The sequence below is a fragment of the Semicossyphus pulcher genome, unplaced genomic scaffold (assembly GCF_022749685.1).
Source record: "Semicossyphus pulcher isolate SPU_LCO1_2020_fin unplaced genomic scaffold, fSemPul1.0.p SCAF_24, whole genome shotgun sequence".
NCBI lineage: Eukaryota > Metazoa > Chordata > Actinopteri > Labriformes > Labridae > Semicossyphus > Semicossyphus pulcher.
This window is the reverse complement of record NW_027211698.1, coordinates 14,332,154-14,352,054: the sequence shown is the minus strand read 5'-3', so window position 1 is coordinate 14,352,054 and position 19,901 is coordinate 14,332,154. Positions and strand designations below refer to the sequence as shown.

Below are 19,901 nucleotides of genomic sequence, written 5' to 3'. Positions count from 1 at the left end.
CCCCGATGTGCGAAAACTCTGAAAGCGTGCAATTTTTTTTTTTTGCCACAATCTATCTCGCCGCACATCTTCAGCTTAAAGCTGACAAGCGGGTTAAACGCCCGTGACTGCTGGATGTGTTTTCACCTCGCAGGACTTTAAGGTGATTCATGCTAACTGCCAGCGGATTCACATTATATTTCAGATGTATAGGCGGATAAATCGCTTGAGAAAATTCAAGTATACACAGATGTTTATGCAGTGCATGAAATTAGAAGTGGAGGGAGGGCGGAGGGAGGGGGGCGTTGATGGAGTGCTACGACTGCCGGCTGCACCCGAAGAACATTAAAGGCCAGGAAGTGAAGTGAAGTTAAGGAGCTGATAAAAATTTCCAAATTGGAAATTCACACAATCATTCGATCGTGAACACGCGACTGGAAAATCATATCAGGGAGGGCCATCAAAAAACCATTTAGTCCCTCAATTAAAGTTATTACCATTAAAGGGATCTGCATCTTCAAAATGCCATGAAAAATTAATAATGATTGCCAATCAGAAAAAATGATCTCTCTTCTCGGAGGGACATTAGAAATTAAATAGGGGACAGAAGAAGGAGGAGAAACAGGAAGCAGAAATTAAAAATCCGTCTAACCTGATCCCTCGCAGGCTTGTGTGTGGCCATATGCCGCTCAAGCTGAGTGCGGTAAGCAAACGTGTAGTTGCACAGGGGGCAGGCGAAGTTCTCCTCGTTCTTCTCATGGCGGTACTTGATGTGCTCCTTCAGCGATGTCAAACGCTTGTAGCCCCGGTCGCAGTAGGGGCAGGTCAACAGTTGGGCGAAGGCATCTGGCGTTCCAGGTGGCAGGTCTGCACGGGAGACAGCGGGAGGAGGAGGAGGAGGGGAGGAAGGAGGAGGAGGAGGAGGAAAAGGGGAAGGGAAAGCGGGCCAAAAGGTCAGCGAATCAATGGCAGCTAACGGGCGGGCTGCCCAGGAGTGGTATGGGAGTTATCTCTGCAATCTGCTCCACATGAGAGCAGCAGTGTCAGGCTGGCATCCGCTGCACTACGACCTCCTCCTGACTCCTCTCACACACACACACTGTACTGTTTAACACACTCGCCTCGTCCCTGTTTCCTTAACAGAGTAACAAAAGGTACTGTATGTACAAAAACACATGCTAATATGTACACAAAGCCAAGCCCCACTCATACGATCATAATTTCTGCAGCATGATTCATAAACTCATTCCAATTCAGCCCCCCCACCCCCGTTTCTCTGCCTTCAGGGAGCTTCAGAGGTGCACTATCTGATTTCAAGCCCCTGCCCAGCTGTTGCTTAAGACTGTAGGTAAACACCGAGGCATCCGGTGAATCTGTGGGACCAACAGCTGCCCGGCCGTGTCAGCGGGAAGAGCTGCTGCTCTGTCCAGACTCCTGTTCTTTCTTTTTTTTAACCTTTGCCTGGAGCTTACAAGAGAGGGTATCTGAGCATGCTGTGTTTATGCTACAGAAGGGGGCTGAATTTAATATACAGCTAAATATTAAAGACATCGTTCAAAATCTGAATCTGTTTTGAGATATGTGGCATTTATAGGCCTTCAGTACCTGAGAGATAATAACTTCAGCACCAAGATCAAGACTGTGTAACTTATTAAAGAGGAAATAAAACATTTGTCTTGTTGAATATTACAATATATATGAATAACTATTAAAATGTGACCTGTTTCTGCAGCCTTTCAAAGTACGGTTATGTTAGCAAACTGAAGCTAACTAGTGCAGATAGAGTACAGTGACTTCTTTATTATGCAATAACAGTTTTAAGCTAACTCTACACCATCTTAACACAAATGAGTGTAAATTAATAAATAAGTAATTAAATGTGACCCGTCTCTACAGCCTTTAAAAGTCTGGCTAGACCAGTACCTCTTGATCGCTAATGTTAGCTAATTTAAGCTAACTAATAAATTCTGTATAACGAACATTTCTGAGTGAGTTTGCCAACTTCCTAACTTATTAAATTACTTTGAATCTAATACAAAACAAATGTACCATCACCCTGTTAATGGCAGCATGGTCTTTGTTATGCTAATGTTTTGTTTGAGTTTTAAGCTAACTTAGCACCAGCTCAACACAACCAACAATTCCACACAATCTGGGTTCTTGTTGCTACAGCCTAGTATAACCACTAGCGTTTGGGGGCTAATGTTAGCTTTGAAGCTAGCTTTAGATACATGCTGCTGACTCCCTGACTGACCTGTACTTGTACAATGTTTTAAGCTACTTAAAGCTAACTAAACTTGATACTGTTTCCATCACTTTTATTAAAATAGGTAGGCATTAAACTTCTATACTTTTTGAGTTCCCACTAAACAAAACTGATACTTAATTATTATTTATTAAGACATTTTAGCTAGCACCCCCACCCTCATGACAGTAGTGATCTTTGTTATGCTACGTTTTAAGCTAACTTAGCACCAGCTCAACACAACCAACCACACAAGAAAGTCTAAAATTAATAAAGAAGTAATAAAATGTGAGTTGCCTCAATTAAACACAATGTGGGTTCTTGTTGCTACAGCTAAGTCTAGTATAAGCGCTAGCGTTTGTGGGGGCTAATGTTAGCTTTGAAGCTAGCTTTAGAGACATGTTCCTGCCTCCCTGCCTGACCTGTACTTGTACAATGTTTTAAGCTAAGTTGACACCTTATTAAGCTAATTTTACGTCATTTTAAGCTAGCTTGACACAGTTTTAAGCTGACTTTCATAAAGCTGTTCCCTGTATCTTTTAATTAAATGAATCAGTAAATAGCTTTAATGTTTTATCAGGTAGTTTCCAACACTTTGATTGAGGTATTAAACTTCTGTGGCCTACTTTTTGAGACATTTTAGCTAATGCTAGCGATTCACCATTTTCCTGTATTTGTATATAAAACCTTCAGGATGTAAGCTGTAATTTGCTGACAAGACCGCTAACACCTCCCTTACTTCCTTTCCTAACTTAACGTTGAAGCACTCTACCAATAAAAAACACTTTCACCTTTGACCCCTCCCACAAACCCCTGACAGTACTCGTACCGTTCTCCTCCGGTCCGGTGGCCTCCGGCGTGCCCAGGCGGGACAGCTCCTCTGGGGCTTCCGGGTAGATGATGGCAGTGTCTCCCCGCTGCAGGTACTCGGCGATGCTCACCACGTGACTGTCGGCGTCGTCCAGCTTCCGCTTGGCGAAGAAGTCCTCGAACTCTGAAGTGCAATCGACGCTCTTGACTGAAGAGAGAGAGAGAGAGAGAGAGGAAGGGAGACGATGAAGGAGGAGGCCAATAGAGGAAAAAAGGAGGAGGAGGAGGAATAAATTGGATTCATTTTATCCCCGGAGAAATGTCTTACAGGAGGATATTGGTGGAAATGCGATGAGGACAGCCACCCTAAAACATTACAGCCGTGCTTTGGGGAGAATACATCTAAATTACCGGGTTTGCTTGTCACGCCATGCCGCCTAAAATAAGAATTGTAACTTAATCCGTCCAAAAGTCGGAGATTAAGGCGCTACCATGAGCTGCTGAGGAGCGACGTGCAAAGAAACTTCACTGACCCAATTTACTCATGACATGAAATCAGATTTTGGGTTTGGGGCTGTAAAATAAAAACGGATACACATACAGGAACATACATGCACAAGCGTGGCTTAATCAGCAACAGAGCCACGTTTCTTTGTATCGACTTTCACATATAAGGTCAATCAAGACACTGTGGCTTTTGTTGATTCTGTGTTGAACAGATTACCGGGGCCAAACCACAAACCAGCGCTGAAAAAGAGGAAAAAAAAGGGGAGCAGAATGTATCTTAAGCCCGCCAAAGTGCTGAGGCCACACAATGCGTTTTCTCAAATTATTTCCCAGTCCCTTCTCTTTGGGGAAACTCTTTAAGCTGCAGCGTGGAGATAGCTGCCTCCAAAAACAAACCGGAGCTAAAAGAAATCAGCAGGCTTCATTAGTCAAGGGGATGGCCGACTTTCAAGCACACACACACGCACGCATTTATACATTCACACAACCTGGAGAAATTCTGCAGGCTGTTTGGGCGAAACGTCAAAACCCAAAAGCGAGTGACGTCTCATCAGGCTTCATCCCCTGTTAATTAGGCGTTTAGACGGCGAGCCAAGGTGAGGTTTAAAGAGCGATTTGTTCGCCCGTGATGAGTTTGCGGTCCAATTTGCGAAAGGTCAAGGTAGTAGATATTCGGTTGTCAAAAATGGCACCCAAATGTCATGGGTGCCAATGCATCTCTTTTGATAATCGCAGAATATATACAGCATTCTCATTAGATGATTCTTTGTGGCGTTTGAAGGCATGCTAAGCTAATTGTTAGCGACTGAATAAGCAGTTATTTAAGATTGACTGATGATTGACAAGGATGCAGCTTGGTGCAATCAGATTCTAGACCTCGAATGTTATTTAGTGCATGTTTTACTTCCCTTAATGCGACTTTTTAAGGTTTGATATCAATCAAATGCATGAAATAAGCAATTATTCTTCCTTTTTGAGGCATTGTGGTTGAAAAATGTGGATGTTTCTTTAAGGAAACGAACATTTCTGGACCTGAAATGTTGTTTTAGTTTCACTACATGCAACCTTTAAAGCTTCTTTATCATTTAAATGCATAAAATGAGTTTTATTCTTCCTTTTTCAGGCATTATCGTTGAAAAATATGGATGTTTCTTTAAGGAAACGACCATTCCTGGACCTGAAATGTTGTTTTCTTTTCACTTAAAGGAACCTTTTAAGCTCAAATGCATAAAATAAATAGTTATACTTCGTGTTTGAGTCGTCTTGCATGAAATATCTAAATGTTTCTTTAAGGAGGAACGACAGAGACTTCGGTTCCAGCGCAGGAGGAAATCACCTGGATCAAAGTGTGCTTTGGCACCGGCGACGTGATCAAACTGCTCATGTCTCTAAACGAAATCACATGTGATCTGGTGGCGGAGGAGCTTCCACAGCGGTGCCACAGTATTGTTTCCAAAACTCCTCCGAGCAGTTCAAAATGGAAAACATTTGCTGGAAGTGCTCGGAGCGAGAGAAGAAGAAGAAGGAACACGGCGACGGGTAATGAGAGCTGAAGGGAGGGCTTTGAGGCAGGGCTGCGTGGCGTTCTGTGGGGTGCGTTTGGTTCACCATAACAGCGTGCAGAGCCAGTTGTCAGGGTGGCCAGGATGATATCATGGAAGGGAGGGGTGTGTGTGGCTGCAGATCAGCTTTGGTGGCTTAATGGAAAATGGCAGGTAGGGTTCGGCTCCTCCAGGAGCAGGCAACGGGACACAAACACACTCAGACTCACTTCAGCTGCCTTAAAGGGATTTGTCTTTGGTGGCCACTGAGTCAGCAGGATAATATTCCCCTTTAATTACGGCTCACAGTTTGTGGACGTAATTGTTTTCTTGGTGTTATTTTATATGAATGGGCGCCAATTCTGGGCCACAAGACGAATACAAAGAGTCAGGAGATGATTAACAGGATACGAGAGCATAAGCATCACTTCTCTGCGACAAATTGGTCGTTTCTTTCTTTTATGTCATTTGAAAAACAATTAACTTTCGTGAGCATTCAATCCTTAAAGTCAGCTTGGACGTAAAGAATGGTTAAATAAATGGACGCCTACTTGGGGCAGCCAGATCGATGTAAGGGGTCAGGAGGTGATTTTAAGGATGTAAATGCTGCAAATTCTTTCATTTCTTGTGCATTACTCTGAAATTTGCTTTAAAAATGTTGAATCCTTGAAAAAAAAACACAAAATCCATTTAATATGTCAAATATTTAAAGATTTAACAGGGTTTCTGTTGTTTTCTTTGGCGTAGATTGCTTATTAGACATGATTCTCTGTTTTAAAATGTCCACTATGACTAAAGAGACAATAATCTAACCTATGAATACCTGTATTACTCATTCGTATCGATGTAACCTTCCATTATCCCAACAAAAGTCCAACAACAGTCTCTGTACTTTGGTTGAATTGGGTTAAAATGGATATTCCAGGAAATGTAACGAGAGTATGTTTCTTTTTAAAGGCTTCAGAAGCAAAAACAAATGTGGGAACTGTTTTAAAAAGCATGTAGCAGTGTAAGTAATGGAGACATAAAGTCAAACGTACAACAAGGGGAAAGAAAAACACATAAAATAAGACATTTAACGTCTTCAGTCGACTCACCTGTACCGTTTCCAACCGCCTGCAAAGTGGCATCAGGCCCCAGGGTGTCGAAATCATCTTTTATTTCATCTGCACGGAGAAAAGAAGGAGAAAAAGAGGGTACGGGGGGGAGAAGAAGGAGGAGGGGTGAGTACCTCGGCGCACAATCCAAACCAACAAACGCTGACAATGAGGCCTTTAAGAAGCAGGTACGGAGAAAGCAATAAAGGCACCGCTGTGCATCGCAGCGCGCCGCCGCTTTGTTCGGCATGCTTAATGAATGCTATCATCCGGGCCAGACAGTGACTTATTTACCTTTAACATGACAACAAGCGGCGGGGGAGGCAGCGGAGGCTTCAATCGCCAAACAGAGTGATTAAATACAACACGGAGCACATCCACCTGAGCAATCATAGAGCTCCAGCCAACACGCAGGCTGAGCTTATTACTCCCTGGCTGTGACGCCGCTGCAATCCTCTGCATGCACCATCACGCTTGTTTTATCATATGTCATTTGGTGGATGCTTTTATCCAAAGCTGCACACGTTTTTTTCTCCATTCACAACCCCCCTAGCAGGGAGGTGGTGCCTCGCTGCTAGCTTAAAGAATACAAGCATTAAAGCACAAATTAAGAGTTGCACATTTCTTGGAGGCAGAAATAACCTCATTGGTTTGGTTAAACCTCAAGTGGGCGGGGGCAAGGAATTAATCTTGTCTTATGAAGCATCTTGCAATGAAACAGATGTTTAAAACAGGAGGCAGCAAATATTTGAAAGCCTCAAAGTGTTGATACTTAAAGCTAAAGAAGGAGGTTTATTTCAGAAGCGAACGCTGGTATTGGGGCCATCGCAGGCCTTTAATAAGTCCGTCCAATCAATTATTTTGGGCAAATGAGTACAAGCTAAAGCTAACTAGCACACGAGTTATTTCTAAACAGTTGGCACACAAGCTAAAGCTAAGGTGTTAGCCGCACAAGACAGGCAGATAAAACTAGTTTGATACACTTAGCGCCAACAACGATGGGCTTTGCACATTTCCTGTTGGACACCATACATTTGTTCTTACTTTAGCTTTTTTCTGCGGGGTTTCCCACCCAAACTTTAAAGGAAAAGTGGATTTAAACCTAAAGATCTCCAACAATAAAAATGGCAGACCTAGAAAACATTGATTTGGTCTTGGAGAACATTTAATCTTTCAACAAGAAACTTCTAGCACGATGATATGCGAGTATTGTTGGAACCACCGATCGAGATGTTGATTAAATCAAGAAATCAATCCTTTCAGAATGAGTACAAGCTAAAGCTAACTAGCTAGCACACAAGTTAAATCTTCCAGTGAGGCCACAAGCAACCGCTAACAACTTAGCCACACAAAACAAAGGTTGACGGCTACAACGATGGACTTCTGCACATTCCCTGATGAACACCTTGTTTCTGCGGGGTTTCCCACCCCAACTTTAAGGGGAAAGTACATTTGAACCTAAAGAAGATGTTTTAATCTCCAAAATCAAAAATGGCAGACCGAGAAAACATTGATTTGGTCATTTTTAGGTTCTCAGGTTCTACAAGAACGACTTCCATTTGATTTAACCATCAAGTCTTTCGACAAAGATCTCTGGTGGTTGTATTGTTGGTTCCACCAATTTAGACGTCTATTAAATCAAGAAATCAATACTTTCTAGGTAGAATGAGTCACTTTTACTCTGAAAATCTCTGTTTTTTTTGGTTCAACCCTCTGAGATTTTTATCAACCAGTCACTTCTGCCTCCTGGAGAAACCTGGCTCCAACAAACGCTTGCACAACCATCCCTCCAGGAGCAGCGGCTCAAACAGAACTGGTTCTTACTGCCCATCAGGATAATGGCCCCCAGTCTGCGCTGATATTGTCCTGGCACAGGTGAGGCGGCTGTAAACAAGCCGGTGGATTGACAGGCTCATAAACAAACCCTCTTCTGACAAATTAATCCCTCCACGGTCGACAGGAGGACACCGACCGGACAATCAGCTTAAGGAGTCCCCGGTCCCTCCTTCCTGCCTCGTCGGTAGAAATTAAATCAAGGTGCTTCCGAGAACACGGGTGTTTTTTTCTCTCTTTGTAAAAAAAAAAAGGAACAAAAAACCTGCATTGTTTGCCTTACACGCATCTGTTCTAGCTCTGCTGCTCCTGCAAGGACGTTACAAGAGTTGCATTGTGAGGATTTTTCCTTTTTTTCCAGCAGAGCCGGATCTCATGTATCTGCTGCTCCAATGGATCCTTAACAGGGATGAGTATGGAGGGACCTGGCTGCGATATCACAGGAAAGGTGGGTGGGTGTACTGTTGATAATAATGCTATCCTGCTTACATTACAGTGCACAAAAGCCAGAAGACAAACAGTTGTTATTTTTAGTTGAAAACAATGGCTTTAATAGTTGTGGAATGCTTTCCAGGCCTCGTAATTCAGGGTTTCTTGAAATTAAAGATCTGGCTTGTGCGGTGAAATGATAAATACTGCTGTCGATGGCTTCGGAGAATAATGACAGACTCCTCTGTCCTAGTTTAACTTTCCTCTTGCAGGGTTTTTTTTTTTCCCTCTACTGTACATTTGATTGCACGTCTGCCAAACAGCTTCTAAACCACAGTTGCAGCATGAGAAACGGGTTTTAAACAACATAAATTATGACAAAACAAAACAGGTTTTAAAAAAAAACCTCCGCCACAGATTAAAATATACCCACAAGGATCAGATATCAGCAGAACTGCCTCACATTTCCGTGTCCTCGTAGGCACCGTGTTTGCTTTGGGTAATCAAATTTGGCTGCATACTTTCGGTCTGACGCAAAGGGGATGACCGGTGGGATTTACAGGCCCTCCACTCTCCCCTGTTTACCTTGGAGAACTTTTGTTATCTGTGGTCTGAAGGCAGGGAGGGACGCCTGCTTCCAGTAGGAGGTAGGCTAATACCACGAACGCCTCGCTGCTGCGGCCCTCTGGCACACATGCATGCAGAGATCCAGTCCTGACAAAGTGTCATTAAGAGGGACTTCACTCAGTCTAATTTACACACAAGGATCTTAAATGTTTAGAGCATGTCTCAAAAACAAGAGACGGGCTTTATTTCTTCTGCAGTCATAGATGCAACAAATATTTGACGGTTAAATATTCCAAAAGTTTAAGGATCTTAAAATGTTCATTAAAAATGTTGCAAGTTATGTAAGAAAACCAGGAAAAAGAATTATTTCGTCTCCATGAGATGTTTGCAAAGTGTTTTGTCTGCAGAAAATCATCTCCCTGAAAAGTGCAATGTGTTGCACAAAGATTTTATAGGTTTTGAGGATCAAACATTTTTACTACATATAAAAATAATAATGTAACGTGTCTACTTTGGACGCTTCGAAGAGGCTTTGAGGATCTGGAAGTTACACAACATGAGAACGAGGAACATAAAGGGATTTTTCTTCACCACATACATGTGTCTATTTTTGTCCCCTGAATGCTGCGGAGTGTTTTGTCTGCAGGAGATCACAGACGACCCGAGGCAGCGAGGTGCACACCTCTGTGAAAAGATTTGATTCCACTAAAGGCTGCAAAAGTGAGTTTTTATTTAAGATGAACTTTGACCTGGGGCTGTTCTTTAATTTCATAAAGCAGGTCTCAAGTTATGTTAAACAAAAACTAGAAACATAACATTTTATTTCTTCTTGAGTCGTCTATACGACATGCTCGAGTCTATTTCTGGATTAAATGTCGCCTGAATGCTGGAAGAGTGTGTTTTCTCTGCAGACGACCTGAGGCGGTGAGCTGCACACCTGGAACAAAGATCTTATATTCTGACGATCGTTCACTACATAAATATTACAGGTAATGTAACAAACAAGGGGACGAAAAGGACTCGACTTCTTCTCGAGTCATTTATGCCACAAACGTGTCTACTTTCAATCTACGACCGAGGCTGTTTTGAGGATCTGAAAGTTACACGACACATAAAACATTTCTCTGGTTCTGTAAGAAATGTTCTCCACCACATACGTGTGTGTATTTCTGGATTACAGTGTCCCCTGAATGCGTGTTTTCTCTGCAGTAAATCACAGACGACCTGAGGCGGTAAGCTACACACCTCCCGGCTGAGGTTTGGAGCGGCGACTCCGGACTCAGGAGGAGTCCAGCAAACCTCGGCCTGAACCGAAATTCCACCTTTTTCCGCCGCGGCTCGGATGCTGTTTATTTAGAAAACATTCCCCCGCTCGCCGCAGTCGCTTTAAACTTCTGCTTTTTGTGTGATTAAAACTGGTTTTGATGCAGGATCTGATATTTTTAGTCTGTTGTGGTAAATAGCAGATATTTAGTGTCAATGCTCCTTCAAATTTGCGCCTTCGCAGCCAAAGAATCTTCTGCTTTCCTCTGGATTTTATTCTTGGCAGGGTGGGGAACATCTGCACTTAGTGAACAACACGGGGAACTCCTGGATGCAGTAGGTGTTTAAACGACAAAGTCCAAAACTTGATAAATGTGCGAAGAAAACAAGAACCACTGTTTTATCAGAAGCAGCCAAATCTGGCAGCAGACGTCCTAAAACAGAAGATTATTAGTGAAATCATGTGTCTGAAAGATGGAGCGTCTACAACCCAGCAAACATGGAGGAAAGAGGAGGTTTTTTTTCCCCCTGACGCCCTCGAGGAGTTTAAAAAGGGCGAACGCAGGTGATTTATTTGAAAATGTCTGTCAGTGATAATGATGTCATGCTTTCCAGCACATCGCGTCCAGCCTCAATGTGGGATGAAGGAATGTCAAGGACAACGCCAGACACAAGACTCTGATTGTGCCCTGGAATCAGAAGACGCTCGCCGATAAACTGTTTTCTCTTACACGCGGCCCCGGAAAGCCCCCCGAGCTGTGTCTCAGACAATTACAGACGATTTGAAAGCATCAAAAGGCAAGAAATGACTCCTAAACGTGTCTGTTTCGGCGTTTTGGCGACACTTTTATGAGCTTTTACTGCAATATAATCGCTTACATTCCCCTCACACTTCCACAACGTGTGTAAAAACTCCCGATAGGGGAGTGACGACCGAATCAGTCCGAGGAGGAAGGAGGGGTAGAGGAAGGGGAGGAGGGGGGTGCTAACTTATCTCAGGCCTAAGTTATGTGCTGAGGTATCACTGCAGACACTTAGGCACCGAGGAGGAAAAAAAAAAACAGGCTGGGAAACACAGCACCCGCAAGATTGGGAAAGAGACTCCCAAACGCTCTAATGAACTTGACTTGCTCTCCGAAATATGTCAGACGCTTTATCACACGAGAAGCATATTATCTGGGGATTGCAACATAGTTGAATTACAGACATTATGGCACCGCAGGTCTTTATCAAATAAACAATTACCGTATGCAACGACAGCTTGTTTATCCTTTATCTTGATTTATTTACCCAACCGTCTTTTCTTTCCCTCCGCCCTTAAGGAGCCGATACGAGCTGTTATTTAGGCGGGTGTTGATACCCACTAAGTTTTTTTCACCCCTAATAAATGTGCAATTTTCCCCCGTATTAAAATTTAAGACTGCTGAATGTTCCCCCGTTTTTTCGGCGGCGTGCACAGCTAGTTCATTAGCAGAAATGAATAGCGAAGCCCGGCTCATTTAAATTGGCTGTCTTACATGACTTCTCGCCATACTCTGTTCCTGTCACATGCTTCCAAGAATCATTGACTCTTATTATACATGTAAATGGCTATCATAAAAATAAAAATTTCATTTAAGATTGTTAATGACTTTTTTGCAGCAGTCTGGCTTCCTTTAATGATTATACCCCTGCCCCCTAATTAAAAGTATTTATCTTTCAAGCATCCGTGACTGAGGCCGCGGCGATCCAGGCGCTCCATAAAGAAAGAGACGATCCGTCAGTCAAGTTTGGGAAGGCGTCACCTGCCTGGGATTAAGCAGCTTGTTACGGGGGGAGGAATTACACGGCATCAGGCGCTGCTGGAGGTTTTTAAATACTACAAACACTGAAACAGTTTGAGTAAAAGTATCATCTCCTGCAGAATCTGCACACTGAATCGCTCCTTCCTTTGCTTTTCATTTTCTGCAGCTCTCCGGCTTGTTTTGCGAGGTTATACATTACTGTAAATATTTTTCGTTGTTTGGCTCAGAGCGGGACTTTTCTCTAAGCACGAACCAAATGGTCTCTGTCGCTCACAAAGAAACTGTTTATCGCGTCTGTCTGCCGAGGGAGCAGCGCCGGGGCTCCTCCGTCAGACCTGGCTCAAGCACTGTTTGCAGAACGCTCCGCGGGGTTTGTTTAAGTCTGCTCGGGCACCAGATGGGTGGGGTTTACGGCGTAAGACGACGCCGCGAGTGGCAGGATGTGCACACATTTGCTATAAAGTAACCGAAAGTCAGCTTAGGGGTTGTTTTTTTGGATTGACAGCTCACCTGAAGCCCACACATCTGGTGAAACAGATTAAAAAAGCTGCTTTTTACAGTTTTCTTGAGCCAGATGTGCGAGAAATATTGACACTTTTCCCTTAACTTTATCGATTTTATTGCAACATTTACCCTTTAATGTCGGGTTTTTTTGCCTTTAAAGAATGCAGGTCATCCTTCTTTAACAGCAGACATTTTGGTTTCTTGAAAGCAAGAAAATCTTTGTCATTTTTAAGTCAACAAAACCCTTCGGTGCCTCTTTAACCCCGCCCACTTTAACCTCAACCAATGAGATGAAGTCAAATTCAAGACACTCACCAGTACCGTCGACCGAGGCACTCAGCATGTCGTTGTCGGGCCAGATGTGCTCCACGCCGCTGTCCCTCATCTCGTCGTCCTCCTCCTCCTTGGTCAGCAGGCCGTGGCTCTCGGCGCGCGGCGAGGCCTCCGGGTTGCCGAGGCTGGCGGGGCTTCCCGTGCCGTTGATCAGGGGGTCCTCCTCGGACACCGGCAGCTTGTCCTCCTCCTCCGTCTCTGAGCCCGTCTCCACCACATTCTCGTAGTTCAGAGCTGTGACACAAAGAAGATGGAGGAGTCCGGTCAGTACGGGAGAGACTTAATGTAGTGTTATATATGGGCGAGGAATGGGGTGGAGTCAGTTAATCAGCTGTTTTAGGGCTGCAATAATCCTAATCATCAAGAGTACGTGCTTTTTTTTATCAATAAAATAAAAGTCCTTCCCTTGGATCGTCTTAAGAACTTTCACATTTTCCTCATTTCCAATGTTTTGTACATGCCAACATCACTGGCAGCTTGTGATGTTATTGATGAAGGAATGTAGGCGTTTACTTCTGAGTGAGTGTCAGCGAAGTGATGAAACATAAATGACAAATGCATGTGAAAAGGGATTTTTTGGAAAGTGAGGTTTGTTCCCAGATTAAAAAGGTCACCCCACATCACTGCTCCCTCCAAGGCGTAGGCGTTTCTTTTTTTTTTTGTGGGTTACACCCCAATTACAGCATCCGCAACTGGAATCTGTGACTGAACCGCAGCGGTGGGCAGACAGCTGTCGAGGAGATGCGAGCCAAAATAGCCACTAATTTTCAGTCCTGCACACATGCCTCGGATGCCAACGAGCTGCACCTTTCAGGACGGCTCTGCTCGGGAGCATACCCGTCACGTCTGAGATGCTCCGCATAGCACATACGATATTACAAATGTCGCTGCTGCGCATACAAAAGGCTTAACCTATAGTCATTTAGATTATTCATCACCCCTCGGATGTCTTCCCATTTGCATTGCCAGTGAACCATGAACATAAATATAAATGTTTCCAAACATATAGAGACATGACAAAGCCTTAGGCCTGTGGAAGCACACACACCCTCACACACACTCAAAACTCCACGGCAGCATCAGCAGGGCCCGCCCGTCTCCACAGCACTCAGGTCCCAGACATATGCCTGCTTTTCTTTAAATAGACGGCCTGTAAATACGGGCTGTGAACTCAATCAAAGGTGGCTCGCGTGCAAATTAGTCACCGCCATCGGCAGGTTCTCCGCGCATATTTCCCCGCACCGTAAATCGTGGCAGAAAGGGACATCAGACGACTTATTGGTGGAGTGCAGATGGAGCGCTGGGCCAAGCCAGAAGCATGGCATCACATGGGGACACACCTCATTGGCAGCTTGTGCAAGAATGTTCTGCGGTGAGATCCAATCATGGGAGGGCCCCGGGAGTTTGAGCCACCATAGGGAAGAGGTGGAGGCTTTTTTTTACGCGCTTTAGCTGAATTTATGTTTCTGAGTCATAAAAAAAGCTGCAGCGAGCTCATAAGTCTTTGGAGAACATCAACAGATTTATACCTAATGGCTTTGAGATGGCATGTGTTAACGTTTTGTACATAAATAGAGCAGAATGCCTCACACAGTGACCCTATAAGGATTCAGCAAGCGTCATTATGGCGTTTAATGCGCCTGCTAGATTCCCTGCCTCTTGAACTTTCCCAGAATCAAGAGCGCCAAACAGATGAAGTCCATGCATGACATTTCTGAGGACATTATACATATCAAAAGATAAGCCTCCCCACATCTCCTCCAAACACGTCTCCGTACGATTGACTGGTCCGCACTTGCCTTCAGCGAACAACTGCACAACAGGTGCAAATTAAAATGAAAACAGGGCTTTCAAACGTGGGAGGGGGACGGGGAGGAGGAGGGTGGCGGGCGGGCAGGCAGGCAGAAGGGGGAAGGAGGAGGGGGAGGAGGGTGGGAGTGCAATGACCTGCCTCGAATACCAATCGACGGAGGAAACAAAACCTTTTCAAGAGGTGTGATCACAAGGGTTTAGGCAAGTTCAGACTCAGTAATGCTCCTTGGAGATGACAAAAAGGCAACCGGGGCTTGAGAGAGACGTTAGGAATTCCTGGGTGGTCCAGATATACCTTGGTACAATTGATTCTGGGCCTTTATTTGAAAGGTTTTACATTTACTATGAAAGAGAAAAAGCCTTTACCTGCTAAACTCATTCAAATGTCCACCAATCGGAGGAGCCGCTCAACCAGACGACCCTTTAAAACAACATCCAAATCTACCTTTGTGCCTTTATTTGAAAGGTTATACTCTATATGTTTTGAAGGAGTTGAATTCAATCTAGATTTCTTTAAAAGTTTTAAGAGTTAGGAGTCTCTCGACCAGACGACCCTTTAAAACAAGAGTCATCCGGAAGCTTTAAAAAGTCGTCAAATGTTGGATTATCTAAACCAAACGAGCCTTTTATCTGAAACTAACTTGGTACAATTTAAATTGTCTTTATTTCAAAGGTTTCATTGTTTTTTAAAGGACAAGACTTTATCTGTTAAACTTCACACCTGTAATCATTTTAACGTAGGAATCTCTCCGCCGGACGACCCTTCGAATCTACCTTGGTGCTATTCATACCTTAGCTTTTTTTGAAAGGTTGTATGTCTAATTTGAAGTCAAAAGTCAATCAAACTTTAAAATATCTCAACTAAGTTACCTTTCTTTGATGGTTGTATATATTTATTTTGATGGACAAGCCTTTACCTGTTGAACCTTCTGGAATCATTTAAAAGTTTGTCAATCATAAAAGTCCCTCAACCAGACGACCCTTCAAATCTACCTCGGTACAAGCAATATATTGACTTTTTCCAAAGTTTATAGGATTCATTAAACATCAAACTTTGGAATATCTAAACCAAACAACCCTTTTGTTAAGTACTTATTTTGAAGGACAAGCCTTTACCTGTTCAACTCAATGTCTGGAATCAGTTAAGTTCGTCAAGTCTCTCAAACAGACGACCCTTCAAAACAACAAAACAATCGTTTTGGTATTCACCTCCCCGTGCCCCGTGGCCCCCGAGGTTCTGAACTTTTCTCAGCAATGTCCCATCAGCTCTGTGTCCCCCAACATCCAGAGGAGGGGGAGGCAGCCAAGAACAAAAGGCCAAGAGGCTTGGGAAGCTATCAACCCGTCGCTGTGAACCTGATCTCTGGATGCAGATTCAATGACGGCGGAGCAGGGGCCGGCTGAATGAAATTATCTAAGGCTGGACAGGTTTTAAAGGGCCCATTCTTCCCCAATAAAAGGAGCGAGGGAGCTTCTTTTTGTTTGGCAACACATCCAATGCACAGCAACGCACACCGTCCTGACTCCCACGTAGGGAATGCAGCATTGTGGCGGATGGCGAGAAACTTCTCAGGGCATGATTGAGAGTAAATCCTCCAGAAGAGAAGGGGAGCTTACATTTTTATTTTTGACACCATTTTCTGACGTCTTGTTCCCAAGTTTCTGAACAAATTCGAGCGCGGGGGCGTTGAAGTTGTCTCTGAAAGCTACAGTCGACGCAATCAGCTGTCTCCTCCGCATTCAACGTATACCTCCAAGAAGGCAAAATGACAGTGGGGTGCTCGTCAAGAACAAACGCGAAGCATTAACGTCAAGAAAGCTGCCATTGTTTAGGTGCCACCGCTGACAAGTGCCTCTCCCTCTCCGAGCATGAAGCATCTATTGGTATTGTGTCACGCAACAAAGTAATTCTAACCTACTAATATTTTGCAGCCAGTTATTTCGCCCCCCCTTCTTCCAACCTCACTCTTAATCAGCCTTTTGTGTTGCTGAGGAGAGAGGAAGACAAAGAAAAGATAATGTTTACTCCTCAAATCCCTCTCCTCTTCGCTCCCTTTCTTACCTTAAGTGTCATCCACGACAAAAGCAATTACGCCTGACGTCTTACAAACTCTCGCTTTACCTGTTTGCCGTCTCCTCTTTTATTTCTCCCACCATTTAAGGTAAATAAAGGGAGCCTCTTTGACTTGACTTGTTCAGATAATTAAAATGACAACATGTAACAGCGCAATTCTTGTTTAATATCAGGTTTTAAACTATCTGACATAACCCTTTCACAGGCCTGGCATTATTCTGTCACTCACTAAAAAAGTACAGAGTGGAGAGGAATATTGTATATTGATTAGGATGGCTGGAAGCATCAGCAGTGACAGCCCGAGAGAGGAGCGAGAGAGCAAAGTCTTATTAAAATCTCATCATTTCTTTGATGAAGATAAATAAAGAAGAGAAAAAAACAATGGCGCAGGCAATACTTCAGCTGTGACAGTTGTATTCTGCAGATACTGAGGATTAATTTAGTGCCGGGAAACAAACTCCAAATCTAAAATGATTGTATTTACAAGGCGTCAGGTTTGACAGTGAACAAATGGCTGCAGTGATCAAAAACGCCTTTAAAGTCGGGAGTCATAATCGACTCCTGCAAAGACCCAGAGATAACTCACTCGGTGCGCGCCTTTTGACAACAGTTGTCTGACCACATGCTGCATTCAAAGACGCACCAAAGTCACTCGGAGGAATACGCAGCCGCAAACTTGCGCTTTTGATGTTGACCCCCGCGCATCTGTTTGTCCAAAATCTTTGCATGTACGGTATGTATGCATGGAATTCCTTTCAAGGCGTGAGTGCGTGCCATGAAATAAAAAGTTGGAAAATGAGCTTGTGGTCACATTTAGGACGGAGTCTTTGATTTACTTTTCGGTCTTCTCGAGGTCATTAAAACTCGCATGTTTTCTTCTTCTCTGGTCTATTCCGAGACTCGTTCCAACCTCCTTAAAACATCCTTAAAGTGAAGTGAAATAAAGGTTTCAATCTGTCGCAAATAGATCGCTGATTTTTGTTTTAAGGGCTTCGCTTCCCAGATATTCCCAAATGCAACATCAACACAGTAAAAGTCCAACACTTGACGACACAAGGGGAAGGTTAAGCAGATTCTAAGGAGTTTTTAAATCACATGCAACAAAAACAATGCTGGAAAATGAGCTTGAGGTTCCCTGGAGGTCACACAAACGTCTCCAAGGCTGCTTCCAACCTCCTCAAATGGCAGAAATCTGCTCGTACGTGAGGTTAATTTGGAGTGAAATAAATCACACGTCTCCAACCTTTCACCAACGGTTAGCCAATGGTCGGCCAAATTTCTCAAAGAACTACATTACACAAATATCAGGAAATGCAACGACAAAATGGTTTAAGTCCAAATATCAGCAGCAACACAGGAAGGGAAGGATCTTCTGAAAGATTCAGCTCAATTGATTCAGGCCAGCACACCAAACAATGCACCAAACGTTGGATTAACAGCAGCTGGAGTTTAAAGTTTTCTGACCGACAGCTGAATTGATTTGAGTCAGGAGTCAGAAAGGGAAACTTTTCCCTGATTTCCAACGCTTTTCACCTCGGAAACCTTCCCTGCTGCAGCCCTGAAAGTTCCTCGGTGCTACACCTGCACTCTGCCGAGGAAAACCATTTCACGATGCTAACAAGTATAATCACATTTATTTAACGCTCCCTGAGTAGTCGTCCAGTGCCCCGGAGGAGGCTGCACTAAAAGCCCTTCCTGCTCGGGTCTCAGAGCCAGAGAGAGAAAGAGAGGAAGAGAAAGAGAGCTCTCTCTGTTCGGCAGGCCAACGGTGGAGGTGATCGCTTCGGGGAGAATGACTAACACCCACATTCGCGGTCTCACTCTAACCCCGGCTGACTCTTTTTTAGTCGAGTGTCGAGGCTTAGCTCCAGGTGACACGCTCGGCCTCCTACGCCGATAATGAGCCAGGACATTCTCCCTATTGGACGATAACTGCTCACGCTCGCTCCCTGTCTCATGAATGTGAGCCAAGCGGATCACCTGGATGGCTGCGAGGGAGATGGGGAAGCAGGAGTGCAGTGTTAGTCAGTGTGTGTGTGTGTGTGTGGGAGGGCATTAAGGTGGAAGCGAGGTCGCTGCCTTGTGGCTACGGCCAGCGGTAGCGGATTCTCATCGTGACCTTTTGTCTGCCATTGTTCCTGTCTGCAGCAGTTTAAGCACTTCCCCGGGTGAGTCTTACTCCTGTGCGAAGGAAACCTCGCACCTACAGGAAGACGGCTTTCAGCGCCGTTGTCTCCTTTTTGCATTACAAACTTATTCTTCGACGTGTTTCAGAAGCTTTTTGGCCTTTCTTTTGCACTTTGTAACATCTTTCTCTACATTTACGTTCCTTTTTTTCTTCTTTTTCTGGATATATTCTCCATTTAAAGAGTCCTGGATGCTTGTTTGTAACTTCGTTTGCTAAATTCTAATGTTTTCCTTTCAAAATAAAACGCCCAGTTGCCTCTTTTTTACTTTGCAACTTATTCTTGTACATATTAATAAAATCCTGGATGCATATTCGCCTTTTCTCAGCTTTTTTAAACCACTTTAAATCTCCTTGTCGCTCTTTTGTAGATATGTTATTTGCCTTTCTTTTGCTGTTTGAACCACGTTTGCTAAATTTAAATGTCCTTCTTTATGTATTCTTGGTTTTCCTTTCAAAATAAAGCACCTGGTTGTCTCATTTTTACATAAGCAACACTTTTTCTTTGACATGTTTTGAGTTCTGAAGGTCTTTTGCAGTCTGTAACTCATTCTTTTTCTTTGTCCCTTTTCTTGACCTTCAAAATAAAACACCTAATTGCCTTATTTTTACTTAGCAACTTATTCCTTTACACCTTAACCAAATCCTGGATGCTTTTTAGCTTTTTAATAATCTCCTTTTCCCTCTTTTCAAGATATATTCTCCATTTAAATGAGTCCTGAATGCTTTTTATCCTTTTCTTTTGCTGTTTTTAACCACGTTTGCTAAATTTAAACGTCCTTCTTTATGTATTCTTGGATTTTCCTTTCAAAATAAAGCACCCAGTTGTCTTATTTTTACATAAGCAACTTTGTTTTTACATGTTTTTAGGAGTCCTGAAGGTTCTTCTTACATTTGCATGTCCTTTTTCTTAATCTTCTTGTGTTTTCCTTCGAAAT

The 19,901-nt window shown here is 43.6% G+C and overlaps 1 protein-coding gene across 3 annotated transcripts in view; it reads right to left on the bottom strand.

Moving 5' to 3' along the window:
• LOC138603673 (zinc finger E-box-binding homeobox 2-like) overlaps positions 1-19,901 on the bottom strand; it is a 96,627-nt gene that overhangs the window by 12,263 nt on the left and 64,463 nt on the right. For all 3 annotated transcript variants that reach the window (XM_069675548.1, XM_069675550.1, XM_069675549.1), the window contains exons 3-6: positions 12,875-13,126; positions 6,180-6,248; positions 3,054-3,242; positions 632-846 (exon numbers count right to left, since the gene is read on the bottom strand). In XM_069675548.1, the coding sequence (XP_069531649.1) occupies positions 632-846; positions 3,054-3,242; positions 6,180-6,248; positions 12,875-13,126 (725 nt within the window). The remainder of the gene's footprint in view (positions 1-631; positions 847-3,053; positions 3,243-6,179; positions 6,249-12,874; positions 13,127-19,901) is intronic.